Source organism: Mytilus trossulus, chromosome 10, assembly GCF_036588685.1.
Source record: "Mytilus trossulus isolate FHL-02 chromosome 10, PNRI_Mtr1.1.1.hap1, whole genome shotgun sequence".
Classification (NCBI taxonomy): Eukaryota; Metazoa; Mollusca; class Bivalvia; order Mytilida; family Mytilidae; genus Mytilus; species Mytilus trossulus.
This window is the reverse complement of record NC_086382.1, coordinates 3233872-3251359: the sequence shown is the minus strand read 5'-3', so window position 1 is coordinate 3251359 and position 17488 is coordinate 3233872. Positions and strand designations below refer to the sequence as shown.

The 17488-nt window shown below is 31.5% G+C and overlaps 2 protein-coding genes across 2 annotated transcripts in view; one reads left to right on the top strand and one right to left on the bottom strand.

The window, feature by feature from the left end:
• The window catches only part of LOC134686571 (beta-1,4-N-acetylgalactosaminyltransferase bre-4-like), a 31136-nt gene that overhangs the window by 3958 nt on the left and 9690 nt on the right, over positions 1-17488 (top strand). The window contains exon 2 of the mRNA XM_063546242.1: positions 15431-15663. Within this exon, the coding sequence (XP_063402312.1) occupies positions 15431-15663 (233 nt within the window). The remainder of the gene's footprint in view (positions 1-15430; positions 15664-17488) is intronic.
• LOC134686732 (uncharacterized) lies at positions 1973-12544 on the bottom strand. The gene is made up of 8 exons (XM_063546439.1): positions 12522-12544; positions 10074-10258; positions 9292-9367; positions 8131-8476; positions 7394-7588; positions 6454-6624; positions 5828-5912; positions 1973-4524 (listed from the first exon to the last, which is right to left on the bottom strand). Exons 2-8 carry the CDS (start codon positions 10254-10256, stop codon positions 3475-3477), a joined length of 2106 nt encoding a protein of 701 aa, XP_063402509.1. The 5' UTR covers positions 10257-10258; positions 12522-12544; the 3' UTR covers positions 1973-3474.

Here is a 17488-nt window from a genome sequence, read left to right as displayed (position 1 = left end):
GGTATCATATTCTAAAGTAAATATAACCTATAATAGGCATATGTGATATTTTTTAATAAAATGTAAGGTAGGAACTAACAGATACATGCAAAACTTGGGTAAGTCTCATTTGACACTTTTTATAAATAAATACATGTGGAAAAATATTTTGTCGTTTAATTTGCATATAAAACTACTGGAACACTTATCAGTCATATATTTTTCATATGACAACTTTTTATAAATTTTCACCGTTTGAAATTTTACGAAAAATTTGATCGAAGTGACCAAATGGACCCCCTAAAATAGGGTTTTTTGAAGAAAATAACCAAAATTGACATCTATAAACCCTCATAGCCATAATTTATGGTATAACAGTTCAAGATGTTGCTTAACACAATGAATATATATATAAGATAATTCCGTTGTTCATTTCTAATAGTAGTTATCTTCAACATGCGGACCCCGGACGTAGAAAAAAAGGGGGAGGGTGCCAAGAAAGAAGCGTCTTGAGTGGAAGTTTGATAAAATCTATGCATTTACCGTATAAGTTACTCCATAAGTGAGTTTGTTTGTGACACATCCTTCTTCCACTTATGTATTAACTAAGTTACATAGGCCCAAACATAAATAGTGTAAAATTTCGTTTTATCACAATGACATTGGTTTCATTCCCCTGGACTACAACCGCTCCGTCATATTTTTTTACTTGTGTACACCAACAAGGACCCAATCCTTCACTTTCAAAATACTTTCTGTGTGCTAATGTGAGTAAATTGTTAGCTTTAGCTAGTATTTTGATAGTAGTTGAGATATTACCCACAAGAGCACAACCTGCAATAGGCCGATAATTGCTAGGACTTGAACAGTTTTGAATCTGAAGACTTCAGATTTTGATCCGACTTTTCAGAGTTGCATCCATATGATGATCATAAGATTTTGGTAAGACTGCTGAATTTGTAATCCATTATATCATATTTTTCAAGTCTGCATGTCCCTTTCTGCATTATTCAAATCTGCAACCTATCTGCTCAAGATGGGGCAAAAAAGGGGGGGGGGGTAGGGAGGCTTCAATACTCAATTGATAGGTGTCGCTGTGTTTCTTTTACCCCATCCTTTTCATAAAATTTAGGTTAACAAAAATGTAAACCTTTTCATGTATTGCCTAGGTAAAATGTTACCTTTTCCCATATTGTTTGAGTATCCTGTGATGTATAATGTCATGAATGTAGTACATGTAGAAGAGGAAAACCAAAAATGTCAAAAATTGGTTGATAAAAACATGAACACCAATAAAGACAAAGTTATGAAAACTTATTTACCTTACCATATATTTCTGATAGTTTTCTCAACTTATTCACATATTTTCAGACTTGAAAAGGTGACCTATTCCAGGGGCACGTCCTATCACTTTCCCGATTGAATGGTTTTTCACTAGTAATTTTGGGGTCCTTTATAGCTTGTTGTTCGGTGTGAACCAAGGCTCGGTGTTGAAGGCCATACATTACTATATGGTTTACTTTTTTAAATTGTTATTTCGATGGTGAGTTGTCTCATTGGCCCTCACACCACATCTTTCTTTACCCATGGTATATAGAAAGTGATCCCAAGCCTGTCTGCACGAGATCTGATCTAAATGTGTCACTTACCAAGAGAAAAATAAAAATATTTCACTACTTTTTTATATGCAGTTTGAACATGTTGAAAGTTCTCATTATCTCAGTAGAATTAGTATATATGTTTCAAATATAACAGTTTGTTATAATAACAATATACTCTTTAGTTCCAGCAGGGTGCAACAACAGCATACAAAGGGTAAACAAATGCTGTCTAGTCGTTGCCATCCAATATATTTAGTTTTTGGGATTTTTTTTTAAACTGCAGTACAAATGTAAGATATCAACATTGATCAATCAAATTTTTGTTTTCACGGAATTCTTTGAGTAACTGAAACATGAAAAAATGTGAAGCACACTATATATTTAATCCTTTAAACAGTGTTTGTGTTTAAAGAGAAAAAGTCAAGAAAACATAACTGAATATACTAATGATATAATTCACCAAACACCCAAACAACATACATACTCATCAAACACCAGTTTTTAAAATAAAATTTCCAATTCTCCCCACACTATGATTTGCAGCAGTTCAAGTTTACGAGCTTATTCCATCTACGCCAGGGACTTACAACCTTACGACTTTTCAAGGTGCGCCAGAGGGTTGCATCCTGTTCTGCAAATCATGTTCTGCTAAAATTAAATGCATGTATTTGATAAAGCCAAAATGAAATTTAAAAAAATAGAATTCCTAAGTTAGTATGTATGCCATTTGAGAAGGTATAATTTTATTATTTATCATAAAAAAATATGATTGAATGAACATTATAACAAAACTAACTGACAGTAAATTGAGTTCATATCTATCATCAAATCACATTGGCATACAATATATAGTAATTTCATATTTATTACAAAACATAAAAAACTCAAACTTCTTGAAATGATTCCAATGTGAAAGTTCATGCTTGCTTGCCTAGAATTGGTTTGTTAAAAGGACTTTATAAATATTTTGCCACACACCTTTAGAAGTAGTTTTTAAAAAGTTATCACTTTGCAGTAAAGATATATATACATGTACATACATGCATAGACTTTCCAAAAAATATGAAACAAGAATGTGTCCACAGTACACGGATGCCCCACTCGCACTATCATTTTCTATGTTTAGTGGACCATGAAATTGGAATAAATTCTCTAATTTGGCATTAAAATTAGAATGATCTTATCATAGGGAACATGTATACTACATTTCAAGTTGATTGGACTTCAACTTCATCAAAAACTACCTTGACCAAAAAACTTTAATTGAAATTTGCACTATCATTTTCCATGTTCAGTGAACAGTAAAATTGGGGTCAAAACTCTAATTAGACATTACAATTAGAAAGATCATATCATATGGCACATGTATACTAAGTTTCAAGTGGATTGGACTTCAACTTCATACAAAAACTACCTTCACCAAAATCTTTAACCTGAAGCGGGACAGACAGACTAACAAACGAATGAACCGAGGGACGAACAGACTTACAGACCAGAAAACATAATGCCCCTCTACTATTGTAGGTGGGGCATACAAATCTTACTGTATTAATGGTGTCCTATCACAATGAATTCTAGTTCTGAGGTTTCCAAATTAGCTGTATAGAAAATTTAATGTGAATATTTCTCAGATAGATCTTTTTGTTTTGAAATATGTATGCTACAAATTTAAGTGCAGTTACTACAAATGTAGTTTATAAAAAAGATTAATCAAGTAAGATATTTAGCTCATAGAAAAGAATAACCAATATATCTTTTCAAGACAAAACACAATATAAATTGATACATTATAAACCTGATGGTGTACATTATGACAAGTTCAAACATTCTGTGCATATTAATCTGATAACAGCATTCCTGTAACAAAAACTTCTTTCGTCATGACTATTGAAATTTACTGTTCAGTTGCAAAAGCAGAAACAAATATAGAGGCAGTTTTGGTAGGAATGTTGAACTCTTGAAACAATAATTTAATTCCGTTTGCATCTCTACTGTTAGCTATCTGTAAGTGGGATAAAGATATTCCATTCTTTGCAAGTCTCATACAAGTATCTCTGCTCACAGTTTTGTTTTGCACTAAACTGTCATAAGTAGATTTGCAACTGCAATAGTAAATGCTATGTAGATCGATATGTTTACAGTTATTCTTCATTTTTTGGTGAAATAAATGTTGAAGGGACTGTACATCTTCTATGGCATTGTGTGCACTGTATTCCATACCAACATACTTTAAAATAAGAGTTGATTGTTTGTAATTGTCTACTTCATTTCGGGGGAAAATCCTTTTTGCTAATTTAAGTGTGTCAAGAAATCCTGAAGTTACATTACAAAATGAAGAAAATAAATTGAATTCCTTCAATTTGTTTGACAAAATTGCCATGTCAAAATTACATATGTTATGTCCAACAAGGATTGGATTTGGAATTGTTTTTAAAAATTCAATAAAATCTAATAATGATTCATATTGGGATTTAGTATCCACTTCTTTTCCGTGCACATACATTTTATTTTTAGCCAGACAGCAGGTTATTCCGGTTACTTTTGAGGCTTCAAATGAAATATCGCATCTAGGTAAAACGTAAGATTGATATAATTTCTTATCATGTACAGCTGCTATCTGAGTAATATCACTTACTCTACTTAAACCTGTGGTTTCAAGATCAAAAAATGTGAAGGATTCTGTGCCGTCCAATTTCAAAGGCGATGGTATAGTAATGGCCTCAGTATCTGATAAACCTATTGTTGCAACTTCAGATTGATATGAAACCGGTTCATGAATATTTAGTCGCCTTTCTTTCTTATTCCTTTTTTTCTTTAGTTCAGTCCGTTTTTTCTTGAACTCACGACTTTGCCTCTTAATCTTTCTCTTGAGTTTTTCTGAATCAAGTTTCTTTGCAATACTTTTTGTATATTCTCCAGGTGAAAGAAGTGCAGCTTCATTCATCTGAAATATTATGATGTAAGAATTACAGATTAAAATTTTTATAACTGACACATTTGTATGTCATGTATGTGAGGCAAATGTAATGATTAAATTAAAACTGAGGCAAACAAAGCAAAAAATATTATGTAGTAAATATTTTAAAGGTTAACCTCAAAAAGTCGCAGTTAGTAAGAATCATATGCTTATACAAAAGCAAAAAGTTTGCTGCATGGTATCCCTGGGGGCTACTGACTAACCTTTAAGTATAACTATGCCAAATGAAACCCTGTTCTAACTAGTAAACATTGAAAAACATACCCTGTTCTAGACCCGCTCAAAAAATGTATACCCTGTTCTAGACCGGCTCAAAAAATGTATACCCTGTTCTAGACAGGCTCAAAAAATGTATACCTGTTCTAGACCCGCTCAAAAAATGTATACCCTGTTCTAGACACGTTTTTTTACTACAATCATACAATTCAACAAGGATTAAGAATAAAGCAAAAAAAAAAAAAATTCTAATCAACTCCTTTTGCTCCATAAAAAGTTAAATAAATGGTCATGTTCTAGACAAATACTTTGTTTAAAAAAGATCCTGTTTTCACCAGCAGGGCATGAAAAAGATACCCTGTTCTAACCAGCTGGACATGAAAAAGAAGACCCTGTTCTAACCAGCCGGGCATGAAAAAGGGACCCTATTTTGGGGCACACTCATACCCCTAAAAATAAAGGAAGTAACCATTTCAATTGTAGTAATGCTGATGTAAAACTTTATGAAAATAATTTAATTTTGAATGTACATTTTTTAACATGTCTTCTGATCAGTTGATGTTATTTTTTTATGAGCCCATAGACATAATTTAGTCATGTGACCATGACATCATCAATGTTTTTTCATGGTTTTCTACGGTTTAAAATGGAATTTAGAATTAAATTATAAGAAATGACTGTAATATTTTTTCTGTCTATTCAAAATAACATAAAAAAATTGGTGCACACTGTTAAATAACCTGCTATGCGAGTTATTTAGTGTGCATCAAATTTTTTATGTTATATTTTCTTCATAGACAGAAAAAATATTACAGTCATTCCTTAAATAAATTGTAAATGATTATGTATAAATTTGTAAAAACAAAATGTGGTATGATTGTCAATAAGACAATATATTGCTAAATTTTATACAAAGTGGATTCAAGTCATTATAGGCATTTTTACAGTTGTCAACAATGAGGATACCAAAACTGTATAGTCGGCTACAAAAGGTAGCAATGGCTTTTCTTAGATTTATCAAGAATTATGAAAACCTACAAAAATTCACATTTACCTGTTCTAAGTAATTGTAACCTTCATTCTTTTGAAGCACAGCTGATGACACTCTACTTGCCAGGGATTGTGAACCACCATAGTGTCTGAAATATAAAAACATGTGTCACTCACATGATATTTTTCATTTACAATTGATGCATCCAATAATACAGCCGTTATACTTTTGCTATAGTTTTAGAAATTAAAAGTAAAAAATAGCATTTTTTCCCAATGTTTTATTTTTAGCCATGTCTGCCATTTTGGTTTGCAGGCAGGGTCAATGGATATATTTTAAAAATCTAAATACTCTAATGATTATTTGTGGCCAAGTTTTCGTTAAATTTGTCTCAGTTGTTTCAGGCTTCCGAGAAGGCATTTGTAAAAGTTTTATTTTTTTTTTACAAGAAATGGTTAACTTTGACCATGTGCATTTTTGTAAAGGCGACTTATTTTTAAATCTCACTTTGCTAACATATATTGCTGTTTACAAATTATCACTATCTATAATAATATTCAAAATAATAACAGAAAAAAAAATCCTTAAAATTTCTTATTCAGGAGCAACCCTAATAATAGTTCTGGCCATAATAAAAACATGTGTTATTTCTATTTTTAACTTAACAATATTATAGAAACTTTACTCACTTGGATTTTGGAGCTTTCGTTGCTACAGAATGGTTGAAGCTCTCATTAGCCTGTGTGGATCCTAAATTTCTGAGTGAAGATGCTTTGCTCTTATATTTCTCTATAAGATTCTCTAAATCTCTCCTCAAATCTTCACTAATCAGAGGCTTTCCATTAGGAAGACTTTTATATCTAAATAAACAAAATTTCTTTAAATCTTAAGGTAATTTAATCAAGCTAAACTATTACACAAGTATTACTAATGTGTTCAATATGGTTGGTATTGACATGAATGTATGTAAAATTTGTATTGCATAAGGATATATGCCCTATCTGCTTATAGTTTGTAATAACAGATTAAGATGACATATGTCATTTAGCTGAATATGATTATTATTTTTTTACATTTATGACTAGGTAAAAATGTGTATAGGCCCTGTGTCAAAGACCATACTTTTACAGATTAGGTTTTTTTTCTCCAATTTGTTATTGGATGGAAAGTTGTCTCATTGACACTCATACCACATCTTCTTATATCTTATATACAATAAATGTTTACATATTTAATAATGTTAGCATTTGTTTGTACAGTTGAACTATAATTATTTTTTTTAAAGTTATTTTTATATGAACTAGTTTTTTTTTTTTTTTTTTAATTTTCATTACAATTAAAAATTTGCAAAAATTAAATGACCTAACTGCTAGCAGAAAACCTCAAGTACAAGGGGGGTGTTCCGGGGGTTGGACCCCTTTTTTTGGAAGATCAAAGCATTTGAATGGGGACATATACTTGGAAGCCCCCTTTACTCCGGGTTGGGAACCCCTCATTTTTAAAATGGCTGGATCCACGCCTGAAAATATAAAGGTTTTCAGGTAAAAAAGTGATGTGGTTAGATGTGAATAAGACAGCAATGTTCCAATATAAAAAGAACCATAAAAAATCATCATTAGTCATGCATACTTGAAAGATATAGGATCATCTTTAAATGTACACCAGTCTACTGCACCACACAATTCATGATCTCCAAAGACATGGGGAACAATTCTGGAAAGACCCTCATCAATTTCAAGTTCACTACTGCTGTTCTGTGTTATAGCATACATGAAACATCTGTTCAAATAGGGAATTACCTCTCCTGGCTTCAGCTCCTTGTGCCTACAAAATCATATAATTTATCATTACATCAGTTGTAACTTAAAATCAGGGTGTTTAATGAATAATTAAATTAAAGTTAGTTTGACTAAAACTGCACAGGGATGAAAAATCTCTTTTTTATCTAATATTGATTGATTGAACCTAAATAGAACCCCTTTTTTCTGAGAGGAAGAATTTGGTTGATTATATAGGAAATCACTGTTGGTGACCAGAGTGTCCCCTCTAAGGCAGTCAGTGGTCCCCTACCTATGAAAATTTCTGGATCCACCACTGGCCCACTGAAATGCCAATCCAGTGAACAATAAATGTTGTAATTTGATTTGCTCAACATAGGTGAGGGTGTTAATGAGGGCTTATAGAATAGAAAATTATGGGCAACAAATAAAGAATAGAGAGGAATGGACAAAATAATAAAGATTAGGGAATAATGAGGTGCTGAAAATTAAAGAAAATTGCATAAAAAAAAGAATCCCCTTTTAGATCCTCATAGCTAAGACAAGAGCCCAAAAAACCAATATGACTGAAAACATAACTTTCATTACCTTTTAGACAATTCAATCAGTGATTTTGTTATTCCCTTTGTAGTGTGATTTTGGTCGTCCTTTTTCTTCAAGTTTTCAAAGTCCAGTTTCAGTTTTAACATGGTAGTAGAATCATTGTCAGCATGAATTACATCAATCGGGCATTCATTATCATTCATCTTATGTGCCATGGAAACAGCCATATCTGGTTCCATAGACTTGCTAGACCCATACCAATTTCTACAGCAGTCATGACTTGGAACTGTGTCTTTCTTTCCCTCATGATGCTCACAAAATTTACAACTTTTACTTCTGATATCATAACAGGTCACTTTCCCTGTTTGCTTTCCTATCATTGAAGCATGTCCTGTAATTCAATTTGAAATTACATAGTTTGGTAGAAATTTTATTTGTTAGAAATAGACTAAATATTTATTTAAAATATGAATAGAAAATCATGTAGGATTGGATCAGTCAGCCAGAAAGAATAAAACTCAATAAATCTAAAATAGAGACTGTATACATGTATATATACTTAGTACTTCTATGAAGTATAGAAATTCTCTATAACAGTAGAAATATTTGTCAACATGAATCAATAGTCTAAATTTGTATATAACATCTGATTCTGTATTAAATATTGTGAACTTGAATCGAAATGCATCTAAGCTAGCAGGTCTACAAATGTTCATTCATTACATTATTTTTAGGTTGACCAGCTGGTAGTACTACTAGTATACTGATATATAAGTGAGAATCTCATACATAAAACATATATATATATATTGTATGTCATATAATGTGAAATATTGAATGAACATGTAGTTTGTTGTATACCCATCAGGGGCGGATACAGCCATTTAAAAAAAAGGGGGGGATTGGTTCCAACCCCTGGATACCCCAGTGTCCATTAATAATTGAAATTTATATATATACTATACATCTTCCTATATCTATATAGTATTTGTATCGGATTGTGATAACAGGTTTTGATCTTTTTAGACAATTTCACCAATGAAATTGTACCAACAAATATAAATAATTAATGCAAAGTTAAATAAAGTGAAAACTTTTTTCTTATTTATCCATCATTGCCATGGCGTAGTCAGTTTATCTTTGATCTATGGGTTTTAATGTCCCCCTCTGGTATCTTTCATCCCTCTTTTACAAAGTCAAGTTTACCTGTTAAGCTATTGTAATTAAATCCGGATCCCCGTTTCTGCCAACCTGCATCAAAACTGACCTCAAGCTCCAACTCCTAAAATTCATGATTTTTTTTAAATTAGTCATTGCAATAAGGTAGTTAACAAATTGTTTAAATTTCTTAAATTTATATTGTTCATTTTAGCTTCATATAAAAGAATTATAAAAAAAAAAAAACAGTCAAAAATTTACAAATTTTATTATTCCTTTTGAAATAAATTTATTGATCTGTTTCAGCCCAATATTTAACATATATATATATATATATATTTATTATATATAGAAGTCTAAAAAAAAAGATCAACCAGTAAATTTTCTGAATTGTACCAGATCCTCTAGAATAGACGATACTATGCAGATAAGGAAAAAAATTATAAGTTTATATTTTTTGTGTACAAGATGTAAGTTTGTCAGGTCCCTCCCACTGAAGAAACAACGCATTGAATGTCTAGAAAAATATTCTTCAGTATTTTATATATATATATAATTGAATAAATAAATCTTGAATAGTATTACATTTGTAATTTCAGTGTCTTTAATAGCAGACTTTGCAGTATAGGCTTTGCTCATTGTTTATTTTAAAGGCCGTAGGGTGACCTGTGGTTGATAATTCCTGTGTAATTTGGTATTCTGTGGAGAGATGTCTCATTGGCTACAACTTTTTCTTATTTTGATATTATGTATAAGTCAGCTTTGAAAGAGGTCCAGCAGTAGATTAAAATGTAAAGTCAAATTTATTATAATATGATATGTAGTATTACCTTATCTGCAGAAATTTCCTTTTCCAGTTGTTGGGCATTCTTACATGATTCTTCAGCAGCAGACACAAAGATTTTTCCAATTTTCTTCTCATGTTTTTGGAAGCAAGATTTACTCATCACTGGCAAGTTACACTCTGTCAGAAAGTTTCTTATTTGTGCATATCCTAGGCCAGCATGTATCATTCCTACATGAAAGAAAACATTTTATGAAACAAAAATTACATTTAAATTGGTTTTAGCTTATTGACATGAGTTATTTCATAACATAAATAGAAGGAAATTCATTTTGAATTAATAGTACAAAATGTATATGATTACCGGTACATATAACTCTTTGTTTTGTACAAAATGTAAAATTGAGAAAGGAAGTTGGGAATGTATTAAAGCCCCACCATAGAGCAGACAAGAGCCGAAGGCCACCAATGATTCTTCAATGTAGTGAGAAGCTCCTGTACCCGGAGGCGTCCTTCAGCTGGCCCCTAAGCAAATATGTACATGTATACTAGTTCAGTAACAATGGAATTTCATACATAAGTTTGAATTCATATATTTTACAATTATTGTAATTTCTTGACATTTTAGATTATAGATGACTATGTGTTATGGGTTTTGTTCATTGTTGAAGGCTGTTCAGTGACCCACAGCGGCTAACTTTTACATCCTTTGGTCTTTGATTGAAAGTTATCTTTTAGGCAATCATACCACATTTTCTAATTTTTATAATTATTCTCATAAGACTAGCAATAAGTACAATAGCATTTAGTGGCAGATCCAGAACTTTATGCAAGAGGGGGGGGGGGGGGGGGGGGGGGGGGGGCTGACTTACATAAGGGGACCACTCCAGTCACACTTCAGTGCTCCTCTATATTATCAACCAAATTTTTTCCAATGTAAGGCCTCCCCCCCTTCTGAATCCTCATTTGGCATTTCATTGATAATACCAATTAATTTGATACAAATTAAATGAGAACATCTATATCAAAGGCAAGAATAAATACAAATATTTGTATAATATAAATGTGTTTCCAAATTTTACATGATTAAGTTTTTGGTGTCAAAACTATCAGAAAATGACATAGTTTTATTTCAGAAGCTGCTCATTGTTGAAGGCTGTACGGTTACCTATAGTTTTTAATGTTTGTCGTCATTTTGGTCTTTTGTGGATAGTTGTCTCATGGGCAATAATACCACATCTTCTATTTTATATGTATACAATGTTTATGAATTTGATATGATATATATATATATATATGTTTGTATGTTTTGTATTGCTTGGTGTCAATCCGGTAATTTTAAATTTCAAACAAATAAAAATTACTTACTAATTACTTAGGGATGAAAAAAAAATATGTAAATTAAGTTTTTCATCCTACATTTAACTTTTGATGTGGTCCTTTACATGTACTAACTGTTTGCAACATTAAACCTTGATTTGATATTTTGTCATACATAATATATATTTATTTATGTGATGTAATATCATGTTAATGTGGGGGAAGACATCATTATACTTGTATTGATTTTCCTGATTTAATAAAAACTTAGAAACTTGAACAAAATAAAAGGAAAAGTTTTAAAGAGTATTAAAAGAAAACTGGCAGTAACATATTTAAAAAAATGTTGAAACTGGCCTGAGACTACTATAAATAGTAGTATAAGAACTGGCACATAAATTTTGGTAAGCTTTGAAACTTTTGAAACTTTGAAAATGAAATTCATTTTCAAACTTTTCAAACTTTAAAAATAAAATTCCTTGTAGTTTCACCTTTTTCATTTTACATAAACTAGAGTTATGTTATGATGTTACACAATTTAAACAGCAAACTAGGGATTAAATTTAAGAACAGCTAGACATATGTAAGAATGACTAATGGAAGTTTTTTTAATCAACCTTGATTGGCTTACTCACTCATTCACTTACCCTACTTGACAAAGGAAATTTATAACTTTTTCATTTATGTAAACAATATACTGCACATTAATAACATTCATTGCAATTATTAATTTAAATATGAACTTTGAACAATCATTTTATCTTTTTGATACTTGAAAATATCTTTTCTTATAGATAACCTATTGTAAAAGATTTTTTTGAAACGAAATTTGGAAGACAATTTCAAATGGGAAAAAATCAGGGGAAGTAACTATACACACAATTATGTATTTAAAATTTATAGAAGTCAATCTCATCTTCTCTAAAATATTATCTACAGATACAATCTGAAGATATGTATGCAACATTTTTCTACTTTTGTGGGGTGAAATATGAAATGTACACGATAATGTACAAGAGTTGTATTAAATGTAATAAACATATAGCGATAAAACGGGGAAAAAGGTGTGCTTATCGTAGTACGCTGTTTACATGCATTGGGGGTATGTCCTTTATCTGTACAAAAATAGAAATAAGTTTTGATTAAAAAAGTATTGAGATATTTAATTATCTACCTATAACTATCTTGGCAGTGATATTGAATTTTCCAGTTGGCACATCTGTCACTGTTCGGCATTCTTGGTTGGTGCACATTATGTGGAGATAACTGCCAAATCCTGTTGTTCTTTCATGGATGGTATCATGCAGGTGCAAAGGAACATTGCACCTACAACAGTACATCTTTTCCGCCAGGACACCCAATTCTACGATGCGTCTGCCAACTTGCCAATCATTGTCTATCACCATTCCTTCGATTTCATCCTCCACTTCCTCTTCAGCCCCGATATCGATGTAATTATGTTTTACATACGTATGGTCATTAGTGTTTTGTAAGTTTATAGACCTGTTTAAATTTTTAAAAAAGTTCGAGCGTTTAGATTTTATTTTCGATTGGAACAAACCTCTCATTGTTGTTAATCAGCGTCTGTCACAGTATCCAAGGTAAACGATCTGTGTACACAGATGCTTGAAATTAAGGGCCGTAATAAAACGCATCAATGACACCAAGTGTATGTGTACGAGTTATTCCCCTTACCCCAGGTCTACCACCTTAAGTGTGCAAAGTTATGTAAAAAAAACAACCATTAACATGAAAAATTAAATAAAACCGGTGAAATCTGGAAACTAGTTTAGTTTAATCTGGAATAGAAGTCTAACATCACAAATGATCAGATTTATCTGTTTCACTAGTACAGTGTAAATTGTTTTTTCACATTCTACGTCGTTTTAACATAAAAAAAATCCTAATGTTATAAACAATAATGGCATAAAATAAGCAAAGGGTAAAACGAAAATAAATCTAGAAGTAATATAATCAAATACTCGCATAACCGGCAAATGACCGAAATGATTTTAAAACTGTAGATCACCGTTTAACCTTTAAAAAAATTATAGCAACATCAATATCTTATACAACGCTTTAAGAAAGCACCGCCATGACAAAATGTATGCCACATGTATTTTATAACAATAAACCGAAACTCACAAATGACATGCAGAAGGCAAACAAAAAGAAGCTATTGTGAGCGCTAATCCACCCCGCTACCTCTTCTTGTCTTGCAGATACTGAAAACGATCTTACAACCAAACCAACTAAATATAACTAATAGTACTAGATAACTGTCTGATTTTTAAATGCCTGTTTAAAAGTCATTCAATCGGATGCTGTCTCATTGGCATCTTGTCCAATCTATAATACTAAAAGAACGAGGTCCAATTTGTCAGCAGTCATAAGGTAAAAATCCGATACCGATACCAATAGTATATTCACCTGTTACATCAATCGTAACTACTCGGCCATTCTCGCTACGCAGTACAATAGCTGTTATTTCTTCGTGCATCCAGAAAGGCCGAGTTGTTCCGATTGCTGTTACATATTAACTTATCTGTACGTTCCGCATTTAACAGGCGCACCACCATACGGTGTATTTAGGATTTTGCTAAGTTCCAGGTCGACGGGTTCAAATAGAAAGCTTTTTAAAGCAGAGAAAACTGTGCATCTTAAAATCGGCATGACTTTTTTTCAGATAATACACATAGTTATGTACTTAATTCAGTCAAGGACCCGATATATCACGGGTGTGTTCTAGTAGAATATAAACTTACAGGATCATGAAAACAGAATTAACACTTAAGCTGGTTTTAGAAAATTGGTAAACTAATTGAGCAATTACAACTTCATATAAAAGATTATATATTTTTCTCAGAAGAAACAAACAAATAATAGAAACTGCAAAATAATACCCGTTGACAATCAAAAATATTTCAAATTTCAATATAACTTTTATGTATTAAACGATATAATTCAAATGCATTCAACATTTTGTACATATTCATTTATATATGGAGAGGGAAGAAATGTCTACACATGCCCGGAATTTTATTTTACTCTTAAAAGAAAAAAAAAAAAAATAGAAAGCGAGTATTATCAAGACTACTCGTTGTTAATGTACATATTGAAATATACTTGTATGTTCATTATTAATTCACATAAAATATTGTAAAAACTCAAATTTATTTTTAGACCCACGGCTAGAGAATTTTAACCACAGTATCCTGTTTTCTCGAGAAAAAAAAACTGTTACATGTCAAAATCAAACAATTATAAAATGTAAAATAATCTTAATTGCAAAATTACAGGGTCAAGTGAGCACTATATATATGAAAGGATTTAGGAGGTTTTAGAAATAATTGGAAATTTAAATCAAGTAGATCATAGTAAAATAAAAGTATAGGTTTCTAAAAATGAAACAGGAGACCTCCCCCTAAAATAATAAGCCTGATATCTATGATGAGTGTATTTGAACGTCACCGAGTTTTCAACTTTTGTGTGGGTTTGAGTGTTTTGTCGGTTAAAACATTCACTACAAACGTTAACATAATATACAGGAAAAATATTTTATTTTTTATCAATGTTTTTTTTCTAAAACTTTAATAAGAAAAATCATTAAGACACTCATAAATAACATTCATACTTATCATTAAGTTTTACTGCACGATTTATAATTATACCGACTTGTTTAGATAGCAATGTTTCTTTTTATGTTATTGTCACAAAGAATTAAATTTTAATTGAAATATATGCCACTGTAGGTAAAGTATTTTAACAGTTAAACTTGATTCATCAAATTTTAATATAACGCTGTTTTGTCGAGCTTGCAACAGTAATGTCGCAACAGTGAGAACAAAATGTCGGCGTCGGCGGCGGCGTCAACATTTAGGTTCAGTCTGTGAATAGAGTTTTGTATATCAATAGTAAATGGGTCAAACATTCATGGAACTTTCGAAAATTGGACAGAAGCTTGGTTGCCTTTCGAACGGATATATCGAAACGGTTAAACTGTATTTTCGACTTTGTTTTTTGAAAAATGCTGATCAAAACAAAAAAACCATAAAATAACTTATACTCTTTTTTCTTTTTCAGTTGGTGCTTTAGCAACATATTCCGACTCCCCAACTTACTCTGACTTAGATAGACTGTATCCCTGGGTTCAAGATGGAGGAAGAGGAAAGCCGTCCGACTGTTACCCGCGCCATCGTGTTGCCATCATCATTCCATACAGAAACAGGGATAGTCAACTGCGGACATTTTTATATAATATCCATCCTATACTTTATCGACAGGAGTTAGATTATGGAATTTATGTCGTAGAACAGGTATGTGCGTTTCTCCGTTTATATAGTTTTAAACAAGTAATTTTGGGATCCTTTATAGCTTCTGGTCTGTGTGAGCCTATGCTCCGTGTCGAAGGCCATACTTTGACCTATAATTGTTTACTTGAATTGTAGATTTTTACTTGGATGGAGAGTTGTCTCGTTGACACTGATACCATATCTATATGCAATGCAGTCAAATAAAATTATACGTCGTACAGTTCAGACATGGATAAAACCATATTAAAAATGGTTGGGAGTGTTAGGAACACCATAAAACGTTTAATATCAAATTCACAAAATCGAGAAATAAAAAGGGGAGTTTCAAACCCCGAACCCCCCTTTTTATTGATATGTGTATGAAGTTAATTCAAACTATTATGTTGATGCTGCTCCGGAGGGCTAAAGAGTGTATAGACTGCAGTTGTCACTCGCCGTGTTATTTAAAAATAAATTTCACACGAAATTGTTCGCCCGCCTACAGCCATAGAAATTGAAAAATACGAAAATTTACTTATTAAGCAAAATATGTAAGTAAAATTAAAAACCAATCTTATAATAACTAGACTAACAGAATTTAAAAAAAATAATAGAATTCTATTTAGAATTTACAAAATATATAATGCATTTCCTTATACATCCTTCCTTGTAAGAAAAAAAACATTATAAACAGTTATCATATCTACCAAACAAAATAAGCGAATCAATAACAGCTGGTGGACACGTTCAGGTCTTGTAGTCAGCTAATTTGGTATTATTTTTTTGTACTATTAGGACAATATGAATGATTGTTTTATTATTTGATAGCCTGAGAGAATTTTTGTGCAAAATTGTTTGTCCTGAATTCAAATCCTAAATAAATAGACTGACATTTCGTTTTTCATTCCATACCAACCACCCTTCAACATGTCACTGAATACATTGAAACTCTTGGTTTTTGAAATTCTAGTATAAAGTATTGAATTCGTTTGCATTTGAAAAGTAAATGAAATTTATCATATACACTATTACTAGAGTAAAAGGGACATAAAATTTGGAAACAGAGCACTAAAGACCCCCCTCCCCTTTCCCATTACGTTGTATATTACATATGAAAATGAAAAATGAATCCGTATAAACTCCGCCTGGCTCTCCAAGAATATCAAATGGTCCTTCCTTAATTGACAAATGCTTCACTTCCATCATGTTAACAGTTATAAAATGGTGCTTATTAATACCTATTTATTACATTTTTGATTCTTTTAAAAAAATATGATCAAATTGAAAAAGCACTGCGTTATTACAAACTTTGGCTACACATAAATACTGTAATTTATATTCAGAGAGATCGTAAACTAAACAAAAAACATGTTTACGAAATAAAAACTTGACCAAACAAGACAACTAAACTATCAATCAATGGCGGATCCAAGAGGAGCTTAGAATGCGGTTTCCCCTCCATCAACGTCCCCTCTTTGATATATATATATATATATTTTAAATATATATTTTAAAGCATGCAATCGTCAAAAACTCGCCGCCCCCTTTCTTTCAAAATAAAATGCCAGGACCATCCCCTGCCAATCTACTATATATAAAATAAATACATTTCCTTATTCACTTCAATAAATAGCTTCGATCATACAAATATAGTACAAATATATGAAATGCAACTTATAGCGATTAAGGTATGTTTTTATTGTCCTGGTAACATATGTTACCTAAATTGTAAATGTTATTATCCCGTGTGTCTAATGGGACAGATAATTTATAGACTGGGTCTCTTCGTGTGAATAAATTGTTAAATTAACATTATTTTCAATGGTTTGCTCTTTGTTGACTTCCATTT